The sequence below is a fragment of the Nymphalis io genome, chromosome 15, assembly GCF_905147045.1.
Source record: "Nymphalis io chromosome 15, ilAglIoxx1.1, whole genome shotgun sequence".
NCBI lineage: Eukaryota > Metazoa > Arthropoda > Insecta > Lepidoptera > Nymphalidae > Nymphalis > Nymphalis io.
In genome coordinates this window covers 11,525,557-11,543,004 of record NC_065902.1, presented here as the reverse complement: position 1 = coordinate 11,543,004, position 17,448 = coordinate 11,525,557, and the positions used below count along the sequence as shown (strand labels likewise).

At 31.1% G+C, this 17,448-nt stretch overlaps 3 protein-coding genes across 3 annotated transcripts in view; 2 read left to right on the top strand and 1 right to left on the bottom strand.

Moving 5' to 3' along the window:
• Positions 1-17,448, top strand: part of LOC126773847 (UDP-xylose and UDP-N-acetylglucosamine transporter) — a 276,550-nt gene that overhangs the window by 155,912 nt on the left and 103,190 nt on the right. The window lies entirely within an intron of this gene.
• Positions 334-8,418, bottom strand: LOC126773859 (CTD nuclear envelope phosphatase 1 homolog). The gene is made up of 7 exons (XM_050495079.1): positions 8,174-8,418; positions 8,025-8,091; positions 4,843-5,033; positions 4,224-4,336; positions 3,537-3,652; positions 3,017-3,170; positions 334-2,526 (listed from the first exon to the last, which is right to left on the bottom strand). Exons 1-6 carry the CDS (start codon positions 8,270-8,272, stop codon positions 3,025-3,027), a joined length of 732 nt encoding a protein of 243 aa, XP_050351036.1. The 5' UTR covers positions 8,273-8,418; the 3' UTR covers positions 334-2,526; positions 3,017-3,024.
• LOC126773823 (AP-2 complex subunit mu) lies at positions 8,708-16,536 on the top strand. The gene is made up of 11 exons (XM_050495022.1): positions 8,708-8,858; positions 9,015-9,210; positions 9,450-9,612; positions 10,371-10,486; positions 11,255-11,357; positions 11,622-11,744; positions 12,211-12,370; positions 12,490-12,723; positions 13,441-13,579; positions 14,209-14,334; positions 14,884-16,536. The coding sequence occupies exons 2-10, from the start codon at positions 9,034-9,036 to the stop codon at positions 14,314-14,316; spliced, it is 1,323 nt and encodes a 440-aa protein (XP_050350979.1). The 5' UTR covers positions 8,708-8,858; positions 9,015-9,033; the 3' UTR covers positions 14,317-14,334; positions 14,884-16,536.

The following is a 17,448-nucleotide window of genomic DNA, read 5'->3' as shown; positions in this document are numbered from 1 at the left end:
TAAATATTGCAATTTAATAGCAATATTGAACAGCGTTTATTAGTAAATACAAATTTGTAACTGCTTCGGTATTTTTGTACATAGAAGTCACATATATTACACTATTGTCAAACTGTAAGCGTCACACTGACATTTTAATTTAAATATATTCATATAGCTTGCAAGGTTTCGAACTAAACTTTTAATAAAAAAAAAGAAATGAATACGATTTATATATATATCACATATATGTATGTACAAACATATATGTGATATATATATATATATATATATATATATATATATATATATATATATATATATAAATAAATATAATAAATTATTTTTTGTTCGTATTCATCAATTTTTGTATAGCAGCTGTTTGTAGCTTCGAGAATGTTCTCGCACAAGGTAAGTAAGTAATTAAAAGTTCTATCGCTTATTTTAAAATGCTTTTATTTGTACACACATAAATAAAAACAATTTAAAATAAATTAGTTGACTATCCATTATTAAAATATAATAACAGCCAATTGTGAAATCATACGGATTCACAACGGAATTAGTGATTGATAAAAATGTTTGTTTTTTTTTTTTTTAATTAAATTTTGGTAATTATTAGTTTTTGAAAAAAGTCAACCTGATACTTGATGGAACAATACCGCTCTGAATACGAAAACTTTAATATAAAATGAAGTTGTTCCTATTGTATAAGGAGGTGAATTACAGATAATAAATAAAATAAGAAAAGTTTATGTCAATGCGACGCTATGCTTTACATTACACGGCGTTGTCTTAAAAATAACTTAAATCAATGACACGATTTGTTACTTCCCAAATATTTAAAAAAAAATGCCTTTAATAGGATCGCCTTACACGAACAAATCGTTTAAATTTAATTATTTATTTTTTTACAATATTTATAGAAAAAGTTCAGTTTTGCACCAATTAGGAAACGACAAACATTCATAATTTCGCTTAATATATACTAACGTAACATCTTAATATTGTTTGGTATGAAACATTTTATGATTAAAAGAGAAATTTTTCAACAAAAATTTTATATCGAAACTCACATTGCTCTTTTTAAGTACTTCGCAACAAAGCAAAAATTTTTTACATAAGATTCTAATATATGCACTAACGTCATTGTGATATTTCGCGGCATTTTTCTTATACGTCATATAATTTAAATTATGAGCGAAACACGTATAATAATAAAAATTTTAAAGATCTATTTAACGGAAAAACGAATTTATCACATTCTGTGTGAACTATGGTATATCTAAAATTTTTACTATTATTTTATTAAATTTTTTTTTTTTTTTAAATTAGTACATCGTGGTAGCATATAAAGGATCGAACACAACTCTGCCTGGAATCACCTTAAAATTACTTCTTTATATAACAATCACGTATAGCAACAAATCGCTACAGCTACATTAAAAAACTACATCAAATATAATCATAATACATAATTTACAGTTCGTATACGAGCGGATGAAATTATCAAATAGACATCGTGTCGCTGATATTTTTTATCTCGCGTGATCAACCATCTAACTTTTTTTTTTGTTTTATCTGTGTTATAACGCGCCTTTGTAACCGTGGCTTTACTATTAAGCAATGGTCACAGTATTGTTAACGCAAGTGTACAACAATTTAAAATTCGAAAATAATTATTTACATATAAAAAAATATAGGATACGCAATTTCTTCTAGTTAGTATTATTTTTTTTTCTAGCACTGATTGTATAAGAGGCAACAGATGAATTATTTTTATTAGTTTTTTAAATTTAAATAGTTTAGTTCCGGTTCTTGGTTTGTTATAGCAATGTGAGTTTCACTACTGTTGTAACTCTGTAACATAGGTGGGGTTTTTGAGTACTCAATGTTGATTCTGAAAATATCACACATACAATCATTATATCGACAATTTTTGAAAAACTAAATTACATTTATTTATTGTAAAAAAATTGAATCTTTTGTATAAAACATTCTCTCCGAGTTTTTAAAATATATAATTTTGTATTAAAATTTACAAAAATTGATACAAAGTGAAAAAAAAAAAATCATAATCTGATTGCATTGAAATTTTTCTTGGAAAGGACATATAATAAAAATATTCCTTTCTTGTAACGGAGAGCGCAAACCATTCGTGTGTAATGGTTCTTAATATAACTATATACTACACTTAAACAAAATCCGGTATAGAAATCAGCCTTCTCGCTCTACATGGTACGAGCGAAAGAGAAACATGAAGGTCCAAGTCCATAACGTTCCACAGATAATAAATGGGCGTTTCAAAAACAACCCACACTCCCACACATGTAGGGCGACTTAAAATATACACTGTCTAGGTATATTGTACACTAATCACTTTTCATTTTTTTTAAACAAAACTTAAAAAAAATATTATTTAACTACATTAAATCTATATGTATATTTGAATAGAAGCGCTGAAGGACCTAACAAGTGAAAAAATAATAATAAATAGGATCCGGAAGCGCCACGGCCTCCTTCATTTGTACAAAAGCCGGTATACGCCTGAAATAAAAATGAAAACATAAAACATTAATTTATGCCCATATATGTACGTATGAAATATTTTTTGAAAAATGTCTTTGTGTACATTACATATATACAAACATTGTACAAAAACAAACCCACGTACACATATACACACAATGCATATAATGGCTGTTCAAAAACAGGCTACTTATTTTGTTATATTTCAATTTTTTAAAAGATGGTAGATACTTATCTTTCACGCCGAAGGTTGTGGGTTCGATTCCCATTCAGGACAGACATTTGTGTGTATGAACATGTCTGTTTGTCCTGAGTCTGGGCGTAATTATCTATATAAGTATGTATTTACAAAAGAAAAGTAGTATATGTAGTATATCAATTGTCCGGTTTCCATAGCACAAGCTCTGCTTAATTTGGGATCAGATGGCCGTGTGTGAATAATGTCTCAGGATATTATTATTATTTCTTGACCCTAAGTAACGTTACTCAGCGTGACGGTGCGACGTACCGCGGTCGCTACCACAGGCGGTGCAGGTGCAGGTTGCGCGACAGCACGGAGCGCACGTCGTGCGTGAAGCGCAGCGCGTCGAGCGCCGGCAGCAGGTTCAGCAGCGCCACGTCCAGCGGGTCCGAGAACCACGACTTGATGGGGATGGCGTTGTCTGCAACACCACGGCCACGTCACACGACCACCAGAGTCGGGGAATGTTTTAACCATATAGTTACATATGGTTACAGAAAATGCAATAAATACGTCGGAGACGGTTATTGATATAGTCGCGAAATGAGGCGCGGCGCGAAACCGAAGTATTGGCAGCACCATCGCACTGTCATTAATCTCGAAAAAATATCATCAACGCTAAGAACTGTCTTACGTTTTTTTTCATTTAATAATAAAATTTTTGGACCTGCCTATATAATGTCCAATAATGATAACCGTTTATTCGACAAATATTTATAAAGAATATTTTTTTTTAATTGTGTACGGGACGATGGACTGGAGCTTAATAAATTAAATATTATTATACCTGGGAAATCCCGGTATGCTCCCGGAGAATTGTCTAGGATAAAGACCCTGTTTAGATCGTCACATATCGACGACAGGTTCTTTGTGTATGACCCGTGTTCTGCGGTGCAGTGCTGTCTGGAAAATTAAATAAATCAACATATTGCTTTAAATTAAATATAATCAATTGATCAAGCCTTTTAAATGTAATAATATTATTATGTTAATACAGATGTAGCTATATTATATATATATATACAAAGTATAAATAGAGATATAACAACAAATTAATAACATTTAAATTGCATAGATATTGTCTATCATCACATACAGATGACTACTGTTAAAAACAAATTTCAGCTTTTATCTTATATCTTTTATTTATTGTAAAACAGCAAAAAAGCTTTGGAATATCAGGTGTCTTTATACTTAAGATTTTTGTTTTGGAAGTTATCGATTCAATGGGACATTTAGAGAGCAACTCTATGCTAGTCAAAGCGGGACATTTGGTCACATTATAGGTAACACTAAGAAGTATAACTATAACACTCTAAATACTCATGTTTCAATTTATCGTTTATAGAAACTACAAATTTTTATTGTCAATTAATTTTACTAAATAAAAAAAAAAACAATAAGAGTGTGTAGCTTTTTTTAATTTGCAGATACAGATTATAATGCAGAGATTTTTTTTAAAATGGCATTATACCTGTAAAATCTCCTCCTGAGGATACCCCGTCCATTGTCCAGCTTGTCCGCGACCGCCGCACCGTATATCTCCATCGACGCCGTGAAAACCACCAACTCATACCACTGTGACACCTGAAGCAAGATTGGTCAAAGATAAAATAACTTTTTCAGTCGATTTTAATGGCGGGAGTACATATTTGGTCACGATGGAAATTATCTGTGGTATTAAAAATGGCGTTATGAACATTAGCGAAGTTGTTATTCTAACTTTGGGAAATAAAATGAAAGTGGACATAAGTAATTACGTGGAATAGTGTCGTATTATAATTAAAGATATATTTATCAAGAATAGTTTGAACATAATATAGCAGAGCTATTAGAAAATCGCAAGTCTGTTTATTTATTGAATATTTTCACTGTGTTTTTGATGAGTTTGGGTGCATACTATTAATCTATTTACTTAAGTAATAAAAATATCAATATAATATTATCGTTAAGAGGAAATTAAGGTGAAATTATTGTTCGATATATGTACTAATCAGCATAATTAATATCAGTAGATATGGTTAAATAATTTTAATCTATGTTTCCTAATTCAGCTTTTTATTAAAATAAGATATATAATAAATTTTACTTACTATATCCAAAAAATAGTCAACATGAGGCCGTTTATGCACGAAGAATCTGACTGGGTGTTTGTCTATAGTCACTTTGAGTACAAAGTCTGGAGGAGTGCCCGGCTTCACTGTCGGCCGCAACATTGCGTCGTGGTGCGAGTGTATGAGCGTTTCATCTAAGTCTAGTACCAGCATTTTTCTCTTGACTAGACCTGAAATTTATATAAATAATCGTTTCACTTGGTGGTAGGGCTTGCGCTCCTGTCTGGGTTAGGTATCACCCACCATTCACAGCTAAATAGCTACAATGAGTATTATTGTGTTCTGGTTTAAAGGGTGAGCCAGTGTAATTACAGGCTCATATCATATCACAAGATGTTGAAGAAGTGTTGCATTGGTAACATATGGTAATGTTTAAATGGGCTGTGTTGATACCTATATATTTTACAATACATTTAAAATATTGAGTTCAATTCAGAAGAAGTATTAAGGCAATATCTTAAAACAAATGATTCAATTTCGCATTTGCCTCGTTGGCGCAAGAGTTCCGTAGTCATGGAAATAACATTTTATAAACTTTTATTTATGCAGTCACTAGCAAGTTTTTTTCCTATTAATTATAGTAAAAGTAGTTTAAGGAATTATCTTTAAAATGTCATATGATATGATATAGCTATATAGCATAAATAATAAAATTGGGACAGAAGAACATATACAAAGGTCTGTTAAAGAAAAAAAAAATTGGTTGTGTGAAAAAACTTTCTATTGAAAGCTAGTAATAAACTTTTGAATCTGTAGACAAGTCTCACAGAGATTTATGGCTAGAGAAAGTTGTACTAAGAATAAAAAAAAGTTTGGCTTTGTGAGACAATGGACAATAATTTCAAACTTTTTTGTGTGACAGGCTTACTTTTGCAAAAAAAAATTTTGTTTGTTATCTCATGACAACTAAACTATTACACTTATCATAATGAAATTTGACATAGAAATACTCTAGACCTGGATAAGTGAAATGGGTATAATCAATGACAGATTTTACAAAAAAATACATGATATTTTCACGTAAATCTTCTCTAGATTTACAGGAAAATATATTTAAAATAATTGTATTTTAAAATTATTAATTACATGGGTCTCAATCAGTGAAGGAGAAAAAAAAACCATTTTAACAGCTCTTTGGTAACCAAATTATCTTTACTGACTATCTCCTGTATATCTTGAGGCCCTTATTAAATAGGATACTCAATATTAATTCCCAATAATACCCAGTTAACAGTTATACAGTTATCTAATTATCCATCATCATCATCGTTCACCAGTTATCCGTTTCTAATCAAGCATGTAACACACCTCTTGGTCTTGCACCTAATCTCTTTCTGAAATGGTTATATTGCATATATTGTTGAGCACTATAATAATCATTACATTATACAGGCGCTACAAGCTCCTCATTCTGATTAGCTCCATTGGCCTAAATATATTCAGGAGGATTTATCATGTTCACATAAAAATCTTATGCATTATTGCACAATAATTTTAAATAAATATACCTTAATATATTATTAAGAGAAAGCTATCTTGAAATTTCAACAGGACAACATGATTGATAAATGTATTCAATCTGAAATTATTATTTAGATAAGATATAATAATGACCAGTCATGCATGGATTTGTTTATCAACTTTTGAATATATTCTTATAGATAACTTTGAAAATAAGAGGTAAACTCATTTTATTTTTATGTGTGTAATTTATTTTTGTATTATTTCAACACTTATAGTGTTGTCTTCATGCAAAATCTTGATCAATAAAGTTTAAAAAAAAAAGTTTTATTTATTTAATATTAAATAAGACTTAAGAAAAGCCGAGATGGCCTAGTGGTTAGAACACGTAAATCTTAACCAATGATTGTGGGTTCAAACCCGGGCAAGCACCACTGAATTTTCATGTGCTTTATTTGTGTTTATAATTTGTCTCATGCTTGACGGTGAAGGAAAACATCGTGACGAAACCTACATGTATCTAATTTCATTGAAATTTTGCCACATGTGTATTCTACCAATCTGCATTGGAGCAGAGTGGTGGAATAAGCTCCAAACCTTCTCCTCAAAAGGGAGAGGAGGCCTTAGCCCAGCAGTTAACAGGCTGTTATTTAAATAAGACTTTAATAGAAATCATTTTAAATATAATAATTTTCAATTTACTGAATTCTAAATAATATACTTTGCTTGTTTAAACTGTAAAATATTTGCTTAAACCATGCACATATCAGGTTGACAATAGACTGAAATGACAAGTATATATCATATTTAAATATATATTAATAATTAAATCATAATGAAACATGATTTATTTATTCAATCTACATGCTTATTATTATTAAACTTTTTTAATTACAATACCATTGAGACCAATTCAGATTAGTAAATAAACAACTTGAGACCTATTATTTTTAATTTCATAATTTGGAGGTTAGCCCTCAATAGATTCAAAAGTTATATTTTAATTAATAATTAGGATTTATATCATTAGAATGTTACTTTATATGAATGTGGGGCAGCTTATCTGCAGATTTTAAGAAAAACATATTCTATTGTATTGGATTAGTCATAATAATATAATATGTTAGGTTTTTCCTAGCAGTTTGTGGTAGACCACATATTATTTATGTTTTCACTTTCAATATATCTAAGACATGTCATATATTAATGTTGTAGGTTGAGTTTATTATTGTATAGTAGTGGAGTTTAATATAGAATCTTCTGTTGATAATTTCAAACCTAACTTATTAAAGAATATACAGCACATTTAAGACAAGCTATTAATTTATATTATTATATTTGTATAGTAATATCAAATACACAAAATATGAATAATTCAAATGAACATAAACATTTTGATGTATGAACTGTATTAGCACATTGTTAAGAATTAATGAAACTTATACGACATTAAAACTAATTTTAACAAAACATGTGTTAAACATTTGTGGGCCATGTGTTTAAATTAAGATATAAACGTTAAATTTTCAATAATGAAAACATCTTGTTTATTATACAAGTGTATGAGATAGTGCTATAAATAGACAAGGATCTAAATTGATAATATATCCAGTATGTCCCTGATAAAATTGCACGAATGTAAATCATACTATCATTGGTCATATTATTAATAGACATTGATAAAATCTGAAGATACTTACTCAGCCTGTGTCGAGATACAGGGGAAAGTGGATATATTTCATATTTGACAGATTGATATTGAGCCAACTGAAAAGCAAACACCACGTGAGACACAAAACTTGTAAATACATTCAATTTCACTAAATAACCGCTAAAAATTTATATTTACCGCTCGATATTGCTTTCTAAACATGTAACAAAAACAACTCCATACTTTGGATGCGATTAGCATGAACGCGCGAATGCCCATTTGCAATTGTTTCAGCATTTGAAATGTTTACGAAACGATTATCAGTATACAGATACCGTAAGTGTTAAACACCGATTGACCAAACGAGATCATTGACAGCGTAATTCAAAACAAATTCAACGAAACCTAGTGCCGAAACATCTAACCCGCCATGACATAATCGACCCAAATCTTACACCATTGACAAAATTACATTTTTCATACCTTTCATAAATTGTCTATGGTTGTAGTGATGTGGACGTAATTTTTAATCTTTGGGAAATTAAAATTGTAAAAAGTAGTAAAATAATTTATCATTATCTCAAATTTATTCTTACATCCTGGAGTCATTAGGACTTTTCAATTTAATTTTACCTAGACCCATATTTTAACAAGTTAATTTAAACAATTAATATCAATGGTCGTTTGCCGTCCGATTTGGCATAAAGTATTTATTGCCTGTGCAACTGGCTATTGACGTTTCATTTTGGGGGCGGGTATCGTATCATCTAATATTCTTTAGCATTTTGCGAAACTGCCCTAAAATGAAATTATTAAAATACTTACGCTGATTTTATTCAAAAATTAAACCATTTTAAATATCAATGTATCTTCCTAACGAAACGTGAGTTACCTGTAGTGATACAGTATATTTTTAACTGTATCGGTTTTCATTTATTGGTCATATCCTGTTTTATTGATTAACGATCAACTTATCCGTACACAAGTGTTTTTTCAATTGAAATTAGGGTATATAACAACGACGTTTTATTTCTTTCAGTAAATAGGCTATCGTCAATATGATCGGGGGCCTATTCGTGTACAATCACAAAGGGGAGGTGCTCATATCGAGGGTGTATAGGGATGACATAGGGCGGAATGCCGTAGATGCGTTCCGAGTTAACGTAATCCATGCTCGTCAGCAAGTTCGTTCGCCGGTAACGAACATCGCTCGCACCTCGTTTTTTCATATCAAGGTAATGTATAAGCAATACTCTTTAAAACATTTGTGCTTCATTACATATTATTGATTTTAAAAGACTATACTGTTTTTTAACTTGGCAAAGGACACTATAATTTTTGGCTCAGTTATCAGTTTCAATGCCAAGACATTTTCTCATGGCATTAAAATTAATTTTAAAATGATTGAATTTGCCTATTTTTATTTTATTTTGGAATAATTATATATTAAATTGTATTGCATTATTTCTTTCAGAGAGCAAATATCTGGCTGGCGGCAGTAACTAAGCAAAATGTTAATGCCGCTATGGTGTTTGAGTTCCTGCTAAAGATCATAGATGTAATGCAGTCTTACTTTGGCAAAATATCTGAAGAAAATATCAAAAATAATTTTGTTCTGATCTATGAACTTCTTGATGGTAAAAATCACTCAATTTTTTTTTAGTGAAATGACAATTAAAAATTCTACAATACACCAGTTCCCAACCTAGTAAAATCATAGTATACAAAATGATTCATCAGTATATGATAGAATACTGAAAAATTTTACCAAATGTAGATAAAATGTCCTTAACAATTTTAATATAAGTTTTGTATAAAACTTGATTAGATAAACTAAAGCTAAGATATTTTTGAAACGAAATGCATTTATATCAATCTGATGATATTTCACTTTTCAATCGGTAATTTGTCATCAATAAATAAATTTACATATTAATAAAAAACTAATTTATTAGACCATATTGAACCTTATGAACAGCTAGTTTAGAGCTTAGAAAAATATTAATATATATGTATATATATTTATATATATATATAAAAAAAGCCGAGATGGCCCAGTGGTAAGAACGCGTGAATCTTAACCGATGATCGTGGGTTCAAACCCGGGCAAGCACCACTGAATTTTCATGTGCTTAATTTGTGATTATAATTCATCTCGTGCTTTACGGTGAAGGAAAACATCGTGAGGAAACCTGCATGTGTCTAATTTCATTGAAATTCTGCCACATGTGAATTCTACCAACCCGCATTGGAGCAGCGTGGTGGAATAAGCTCCAAACCTTCTCATCAAAAAGAGGAGAGGAGGCCTTTAGCCCAGCAGTGGGACATTCACAGGCTGTTACGGTATATATAAGAAAACAAATCACAAATCAAATGTATTATTATTTTGTTTCAGAAATTCTGGACTTTGGTTATCCTCAGAACTCTGATACCGGTGTTCTGAAAACTTTTATCACTCAACAGGGTATCAAGTCTGCATCCAAAGAGGAACAAGCTCAAATTACTTCACAGGTGTAACAATAAAGTAGCATTACTAATTTGTTATATTTATATTTTAATTTCTTATAGGGCAGATTGACGAATATGACACTTAATGGTATGAGGTTATCACCAAGCATAGAGATTGGTGCTGGAAGAAACATTAACTGTCCCTTACATAATCAATGCACCACTACCACGGAGTATCTGCTGTGTGTCTTGTTTGTGCCTTTAGTTACATGGCGCACTGCTGCTTAGTGGCAATATATAATGAAGGGCCATTCAAACTAGCTTATACTAAGGCTTACCACAAAGTAAAAATAACTCATATTTGCTTACAATTATTGATAAGTACACATGTTGTTTCAATTTATTTGACATTTTTATATAATGCTGGCTGATTATAAATACGTTTTTTTTTTATTGAGTATGATGAGTATATGGACCAACGTCCCTAGATATTAGCATTGTAAGAATTATTAACCATTACATCAGATTAGTTCGCCAATGCGCCACCAACCATGGAAACTAAGATGTTATGTGTCACTTGTGCCTGTAATTACTCTGGTTCACTTACCCTTTAAACTGGAACACAACAATACCAATTACTGCTGTTTCGCTGTAGAATATCTAATAAGTGAGTGGTACCTACCCTGACAAGCACCAGTAAATTTTAAGTGAGGCATTCTAGTTCAATGAAAAAAAAAGTTTTTTTTTTATCAGTTTAGCACAAATCTAATGGTGTAGCAATAATGTTTTTTTAGTTCAGGAGTATTAATTGCATGTTTATTTCATTTACAGGTCACTGGGCAGATAGGATGGCGTCGTGAAGGCATAAAATATAGACGCAACGAACTTTTCCTCGATGTTTTGGAATATGTCAATTTGCTAATGTCACCTCAAGGTATATTGTCTTTTTATACATAGAAAACAAATAAGTAAAGCTTTAATTCTTAATTTTAAAACGTCAGAATTCTTATTGTTGCATTTTAAAATCTGAATTTATTTATATTATACGTTATATTCAAAATTTAACTACAAACTGTGGTTTAAATTTTTACTATTGACCTGACACATGTGCATTTTACATTCTTGTATTTATATTAAAACAAGAAGAAGAAGATTTTAATGTAATTATTATGCTAAGTTTATTATGTGTTGTTCACAGGGCAAGTTCTTTCTGCCCATGTCGCTGGTAAGGTGGTGATGAAGTCATACCTGTCAGGTATGCCAGAATGCAAGTTTGGTATCAATGATAAGATTGTGATGGAGGCCAAAGGAAAGGGTAATGGTGAGTACTGTATTAAAAGTTATTAAATTAGCCTGTAAATATCCCACAGTTGGGCAAGGGCCTCCTTTTAATTGGTTAGTTTCAACTGAGTTTCATCCATCATACAGATTACATCGAAAATGTTTTGATTCACATTTAGTATAAGATGAATTATAAAGCGTTTAAGCGGCGCACGCCAATAAAGTTTCCAACCTGCGTGATTTTTTTGGACATCTTCGAAAATCATTGCCAAAACCAAACCTTCCTCATGAATAACTTTGTCTATTGATGAAAACCATATGGACAGTACAGTTAACCGTATTGGTGACAGACAGATACGGCGGGGGAACTTTGTTTTATAATATGTAGTGACTCAACATATGAAAGTTAGAGATTGATACAAGTATTACTGATATAATCATTTATTTTGCGAAAAGCAATTTTTGTTATTGTGTCTCATCTGGTTTTTATTACTGGTAATCTTCAGGTGGTATATCCGGCAACACGGACAGCGATCCGGCCCGCTCGGGCAAGCCGGTGGTGGTCATCGATGACTGTCAGTTCCATCAGTGCGTGAAGCTCAGCAAGTTTGAGACGGAGCACTCCATCTCTTTCATACCACCAGATGGAGAGTTTGAGCTCATGAGGTATGAGTTATTGATTGTATCAAAATCAAAGTAAACTTTATTCAAGAACATTTGTCATTAAGGAAGATATGTTTTGCGTTAAAGTTTTATGATTAATATTTGAATTTATTATTCTACAGATACCGTACCACCAAAGACATCTCTCTGCCATTCCGCGTTATCCCCCTGGTCAGAGAGGTTGGCCGAACTAAAATGGAAGTGAAAGTTGTTCTCAAGTCTAACTTCAAGCCTTCCCTTCTGGGACAAAAGATTGAAGTCAAGATTCCAACCCCACTGAACACAAGTGGAGTTCAGCTCATCTGCTTGAAGGGAAAAGCTAAATACAAAGCATCAGAGAATGCTATTGTTTGGAAGTAAGGAACAATTAGCTACAATTCTTTTTATATAATATATAAAATCAATCAATAATACCTTTGATAATGAGCTTCCAGATGTTAAGTGGGTCACCAACACCCTTAGACGATAACACTAAGAAATATGTAGTATTCCTTGCTTATTTAGTGTCAATAGGTCAATCGTGTCAACTAAGATGTGAATAACTCTGTAGTTTTGTAGCATGAGATTGCATTGCCTTTTTTTTTAATGCTGGAAAAACGCATTACGCGTTTTCCCTACGTGAACAGTGGAGGGGTATGTGGGGCTCGCCGGTGTCCAAGGCGCCGAGTGCGCCCCGAAAATCGGGATACCCACTAAAAAACCAGCGGTACCCTTTCCGTCTTAACGAGGAGCGCCACGGGATCGCTTTCGCATGCTACCGTGGCGATGAGATTGTATTGCCTCATTCAACAGACAATATTTATTGAAAAAAGTTTATTTTATATGAGGATATATGTTGGACAACTAGTGCAAATATATGTAGAAATAATGCTTCATAAATGTCATTGGAGCCGAATTTTTTTTGCACAATACTTTACTAACTATAGCCTATTCTAATGGAAAAAGGAGGAAAAATATACAAACCTCTATAGTTACATATATCATATTAATAGCTATACAAACAGTTTTTGAATGATTTTTAAGAATCTGTACTATTGTTAGTTGGTTCGTCACTCATATTAAAACACTTTCAGGATCAAACGCATGGCAGGCATGAAGGAAACTCAGTTGTCAGCTGAGATTGAACTGCTGGAAACCGATACTAAGAAGAAGTGGACTCGTCCTCCCATCTCCATGGGCTTCGAGGTGCCCTTCGCTCCTTCGGGCTTTAAGGTATATTTTAATTTTTAGCAAGAGGTCAAGTTTTTGATTTGATGATGTCAACCTGGTTGATTTTAACCACAATGCCAGTCTCTGTAACTGCACAGGACATGTGACTGTTTCATTTGACCAATAATATGTTTTTATATGCAAAGAATATTAAGTAAAGCTGGATTAATTTCAACTAAAAACTAAAATCTTGCATCAAAAATGTGTCATTTTCAAATATAATATGTTACTCATTTTTACAAAAATGTTGAATTCAAGTTCATTTATGATATTTTAATTTTTTCGTGAATCTCATCTCGCCCTATGAAGTTTTACTTCATCTTGAAGAATTCGTATAGGAACATACAGTGCCAGGCTCCTGGAACTTTGTTAACTTCACATTCTTGTAAAAGATATTTGCAGGCAACCAAAATGTAATATGGTCATAGTATTTGGTAGGTGTAGGTCGAACTTGAGGCACAGAATGCAGTCGTTAAAGATAGCCACTTGACCTCCGGGTCTGCGGCCTTACATCAAGCCACTAGAATAACGAGGCAGTCAAGTTTTTTCATTAATATATGTTTCTATACCATATCTTGTGTCGAATTTTGCATCATCATGCATATCCATTATAAAAAATTGTTCTGTTGCAGGTGCGGTATTTGAAGGTGTTCGAGCCGAAATTGAACTATTCGGATCACGATGTGATCAAATGGGTGCGCTACATCGGTCGTTCCGGTTTGTACGAGACGCGCTGCTAGACCTGCGGGGCTTTTAAGGTATTTATGTATTATATATTGAGATAATTTTATAATATATCATAATATATTTTAAGGGTAATTAACAAACTTGAAATTAACAAATCACCCCACTTGCATTTGACAGGTATTGTATTTATTCTACCGTTTAACAGCAATTCAATATATTGTTCCGATTAAAAAAGTGAGTGAGCGGTAGTGAGAATAATTAAGACATATGAGACCTTCATTCCCACGGTTGACATTTCTTATGGTGTTAATGCGTATAATGGAAGGTGTAACTATCATCACGCCCACTTGCCTGACTGGATATGACATTTTGTCAACACATACAATACTATTACAGAAATTTTGACATATATAATCCAAAATGAGTTATCATGTTCAATGAAGTAATGGCCCATTTTATTTATAAAACATGTTAGTAGGGAACTGAAACTATTGATAACTTTTTATTGACCCAATCCGGAATTTAAGCCCAGGGTCTAAGATATAAAGCTTTAAAAGTTAGATGGAAAATAAATTATATATTTGTAGTAATATTTGTATATAATATTAATTTTGTTTCAGGATTCATCAAGCGGTTTTGAAAATTGTAGATCAAAAATGGCGTGTTACATAATATATTACTTTGTATATAATATACAATTGCATCAAAAGTTAATATTCCTCAAGTTGGTTTAATTTTATATAATCAGTATCTTATGCGGGGCCATAGATATACAGCTTATCAATGTTTATTTATTTATATATAAGAGAATCTCAAAATCGGTAATGTTTCGAAAATACGGTAGGCATAATGCATATTCTATAGCCTATACCAATGGTAGAAAGAGAGAGAGAGAGAGAAAGAAAGAGGAAGATGTAATAGAACTGCAAACAGATCTTGCTTGATATGTATTTATTCAGCCACATTCACTTTACCGATATCCACTTTAAAGTAACTTACAAAGTTTCGCTAAAATTAATAACGACATTTTATACAAATCCAAAATGAGTACCATAGCCTATTTTAGATATCGACCAATGATGACATTGCAATTCAAAGTCATCAAGGTCGAAGTTGCTTATTTACCTACACTTCTGCCATTGGAATAGGTTGTTTTAAAATAATATGGAGAATGTAAAAAATATCAATATGTTTATATATATATTATAATTTTAATTAAATGTGTCCATTCGTTTGTTCATTCATTCAATTTGTTTTAAAAAAAGAATTGTTTTTCAACTTTTGTATGTATTGTATCGAAAAGCTTTTTAATAGAAGCTATAGCTTATATTTTTATTTATATATTATGTTCTAGGCAAAAACAAAGACGTTATATATATATACATAGGTTACCTATGTTGTAAGCCCTATAAAGTTTGTCTTTCAATCATATTTAAAACGCAGATTAATATAATATATTAAGATATTCGTTATTCATTAAGAAGTTTAATTTTAACATTGAATGAAAAAATATATATCATTCGTTCTTTTATGTCAATCGGTAAAATCCATTCCTTTAGAATTATAGATATGGGCTTGTTTTTTATTAAAAAATATTAAGTAATTGTGTATGAATTTGAAATTACAAAATATAAGCCCAGTATTCTATTATATATTCATCTCGTACATAATGTAGATACGTAATGTTGCAAATATAATAATACATTTGAACCTATCACTTTGATGTTATATAGTTGTAAATTAAAAAAAAAACTGTCGAGTGACTTGAGTTGAATTTTTATTTTTTATTTTAATCATATTTATTTAGAGTTTATATCAATTTTTAATTAAAACAAACTATTAATTTCAGTTAGATAAAGTTATAAATTTAAAATCACTCGTTTTTATGCATGTTGAAACAACTGCCTTTAGAATTTTTTTTAGTATAATTATTAAATAAAAATATAATTTAAATGTTGTATTTTCGTCCTATTTGCCTTCCTAAACTATTCATCCGATAGTGAAGAAATTCTGGTGAAGTGGTCTGCGTACAACAGTGAAGGCTCTGACCACCAAAAGAAACAAGAATAGCTTATTATTGTGCTGCTAAGGTAAATTAATGTCTAACCCAGTGGAATGTCATTCGACCGTTTTTTTTTTCATAGAATTAGAATCGAAGTATTGGACGTGATCTGTTCTGTAGTGTGTGTACGGAACTTTATCTGCAAGCGTATAGGAAATGCTTCTATGGTATATTGTTCAAAAATAATGTATAATATATGGTTAAAATATTATTGTTGTTTTATTTTGAAGCTGCCTCTCCCTTATATTATGATATACAATAAATATTCAATAATATTTTTCAGTAGAAAAGTTTTTTTTTTTTTATAGAATAGGAAGGTGGACGAGCATATGGGCCACCTGATGGTAAGTGGTCACCAAACGCCCTTAGACATTGGCATTGTAAGAAATGTCAACCATCGTTTATAGCCAATGCGCCACCAACCTTGGGAACTAAGATTTTATGTCCCTTGTGCCTGTAATTACATCAACAAGTAAACTACTGTAGTATCAAAGCCCGAAAGCGACTGCAGACTTGTGAGTCATTTGTAGAAGAAACAGATAAAAAAAGATAAAATATGTAGCGTGGGCTTTATGCTAATCTGTGGCTACCTTGCATTAGAAGGTACCGCAAATGAAGAACAGCAGATTAATAAGGAACACCTTATCAAAATATAAAATTTATGCCAATTTGTTAGAGCCATTTTCGAGATACACGAAATAAATTTATAAACAAGAATTGCTCATATATGACTAGCTTATCTTAGCTTGGCTTAGAACGGGCAGATAAGTAAAATTTATTTTGAGTAGGATTTGAGTGAAATTAATTCTTAGTAATTAAATAAAAAAAATTATGAATCTATGTATATATATATATATAATATTATCTAAGTATAAAAATAGCTCAAAAAAAATTCTTTTTTTCCCTTTTCTGGCGTGAAATTGTTTCTTAATACATAATGTTATGTTTTTTTTTGTTTAAAAGTTTTATTTTTTTATATTTAAGTTTTATTATTACTCGTTATTTAAATTTTAATTTTTGTAGCTATTTTTATATAACACAACTCACATTTGCACAATTTAGTCTTAGTTTAACCATTGTTTACCTTTTTTTGTTCCTATGTTTTACTGAGTACCACTATGTA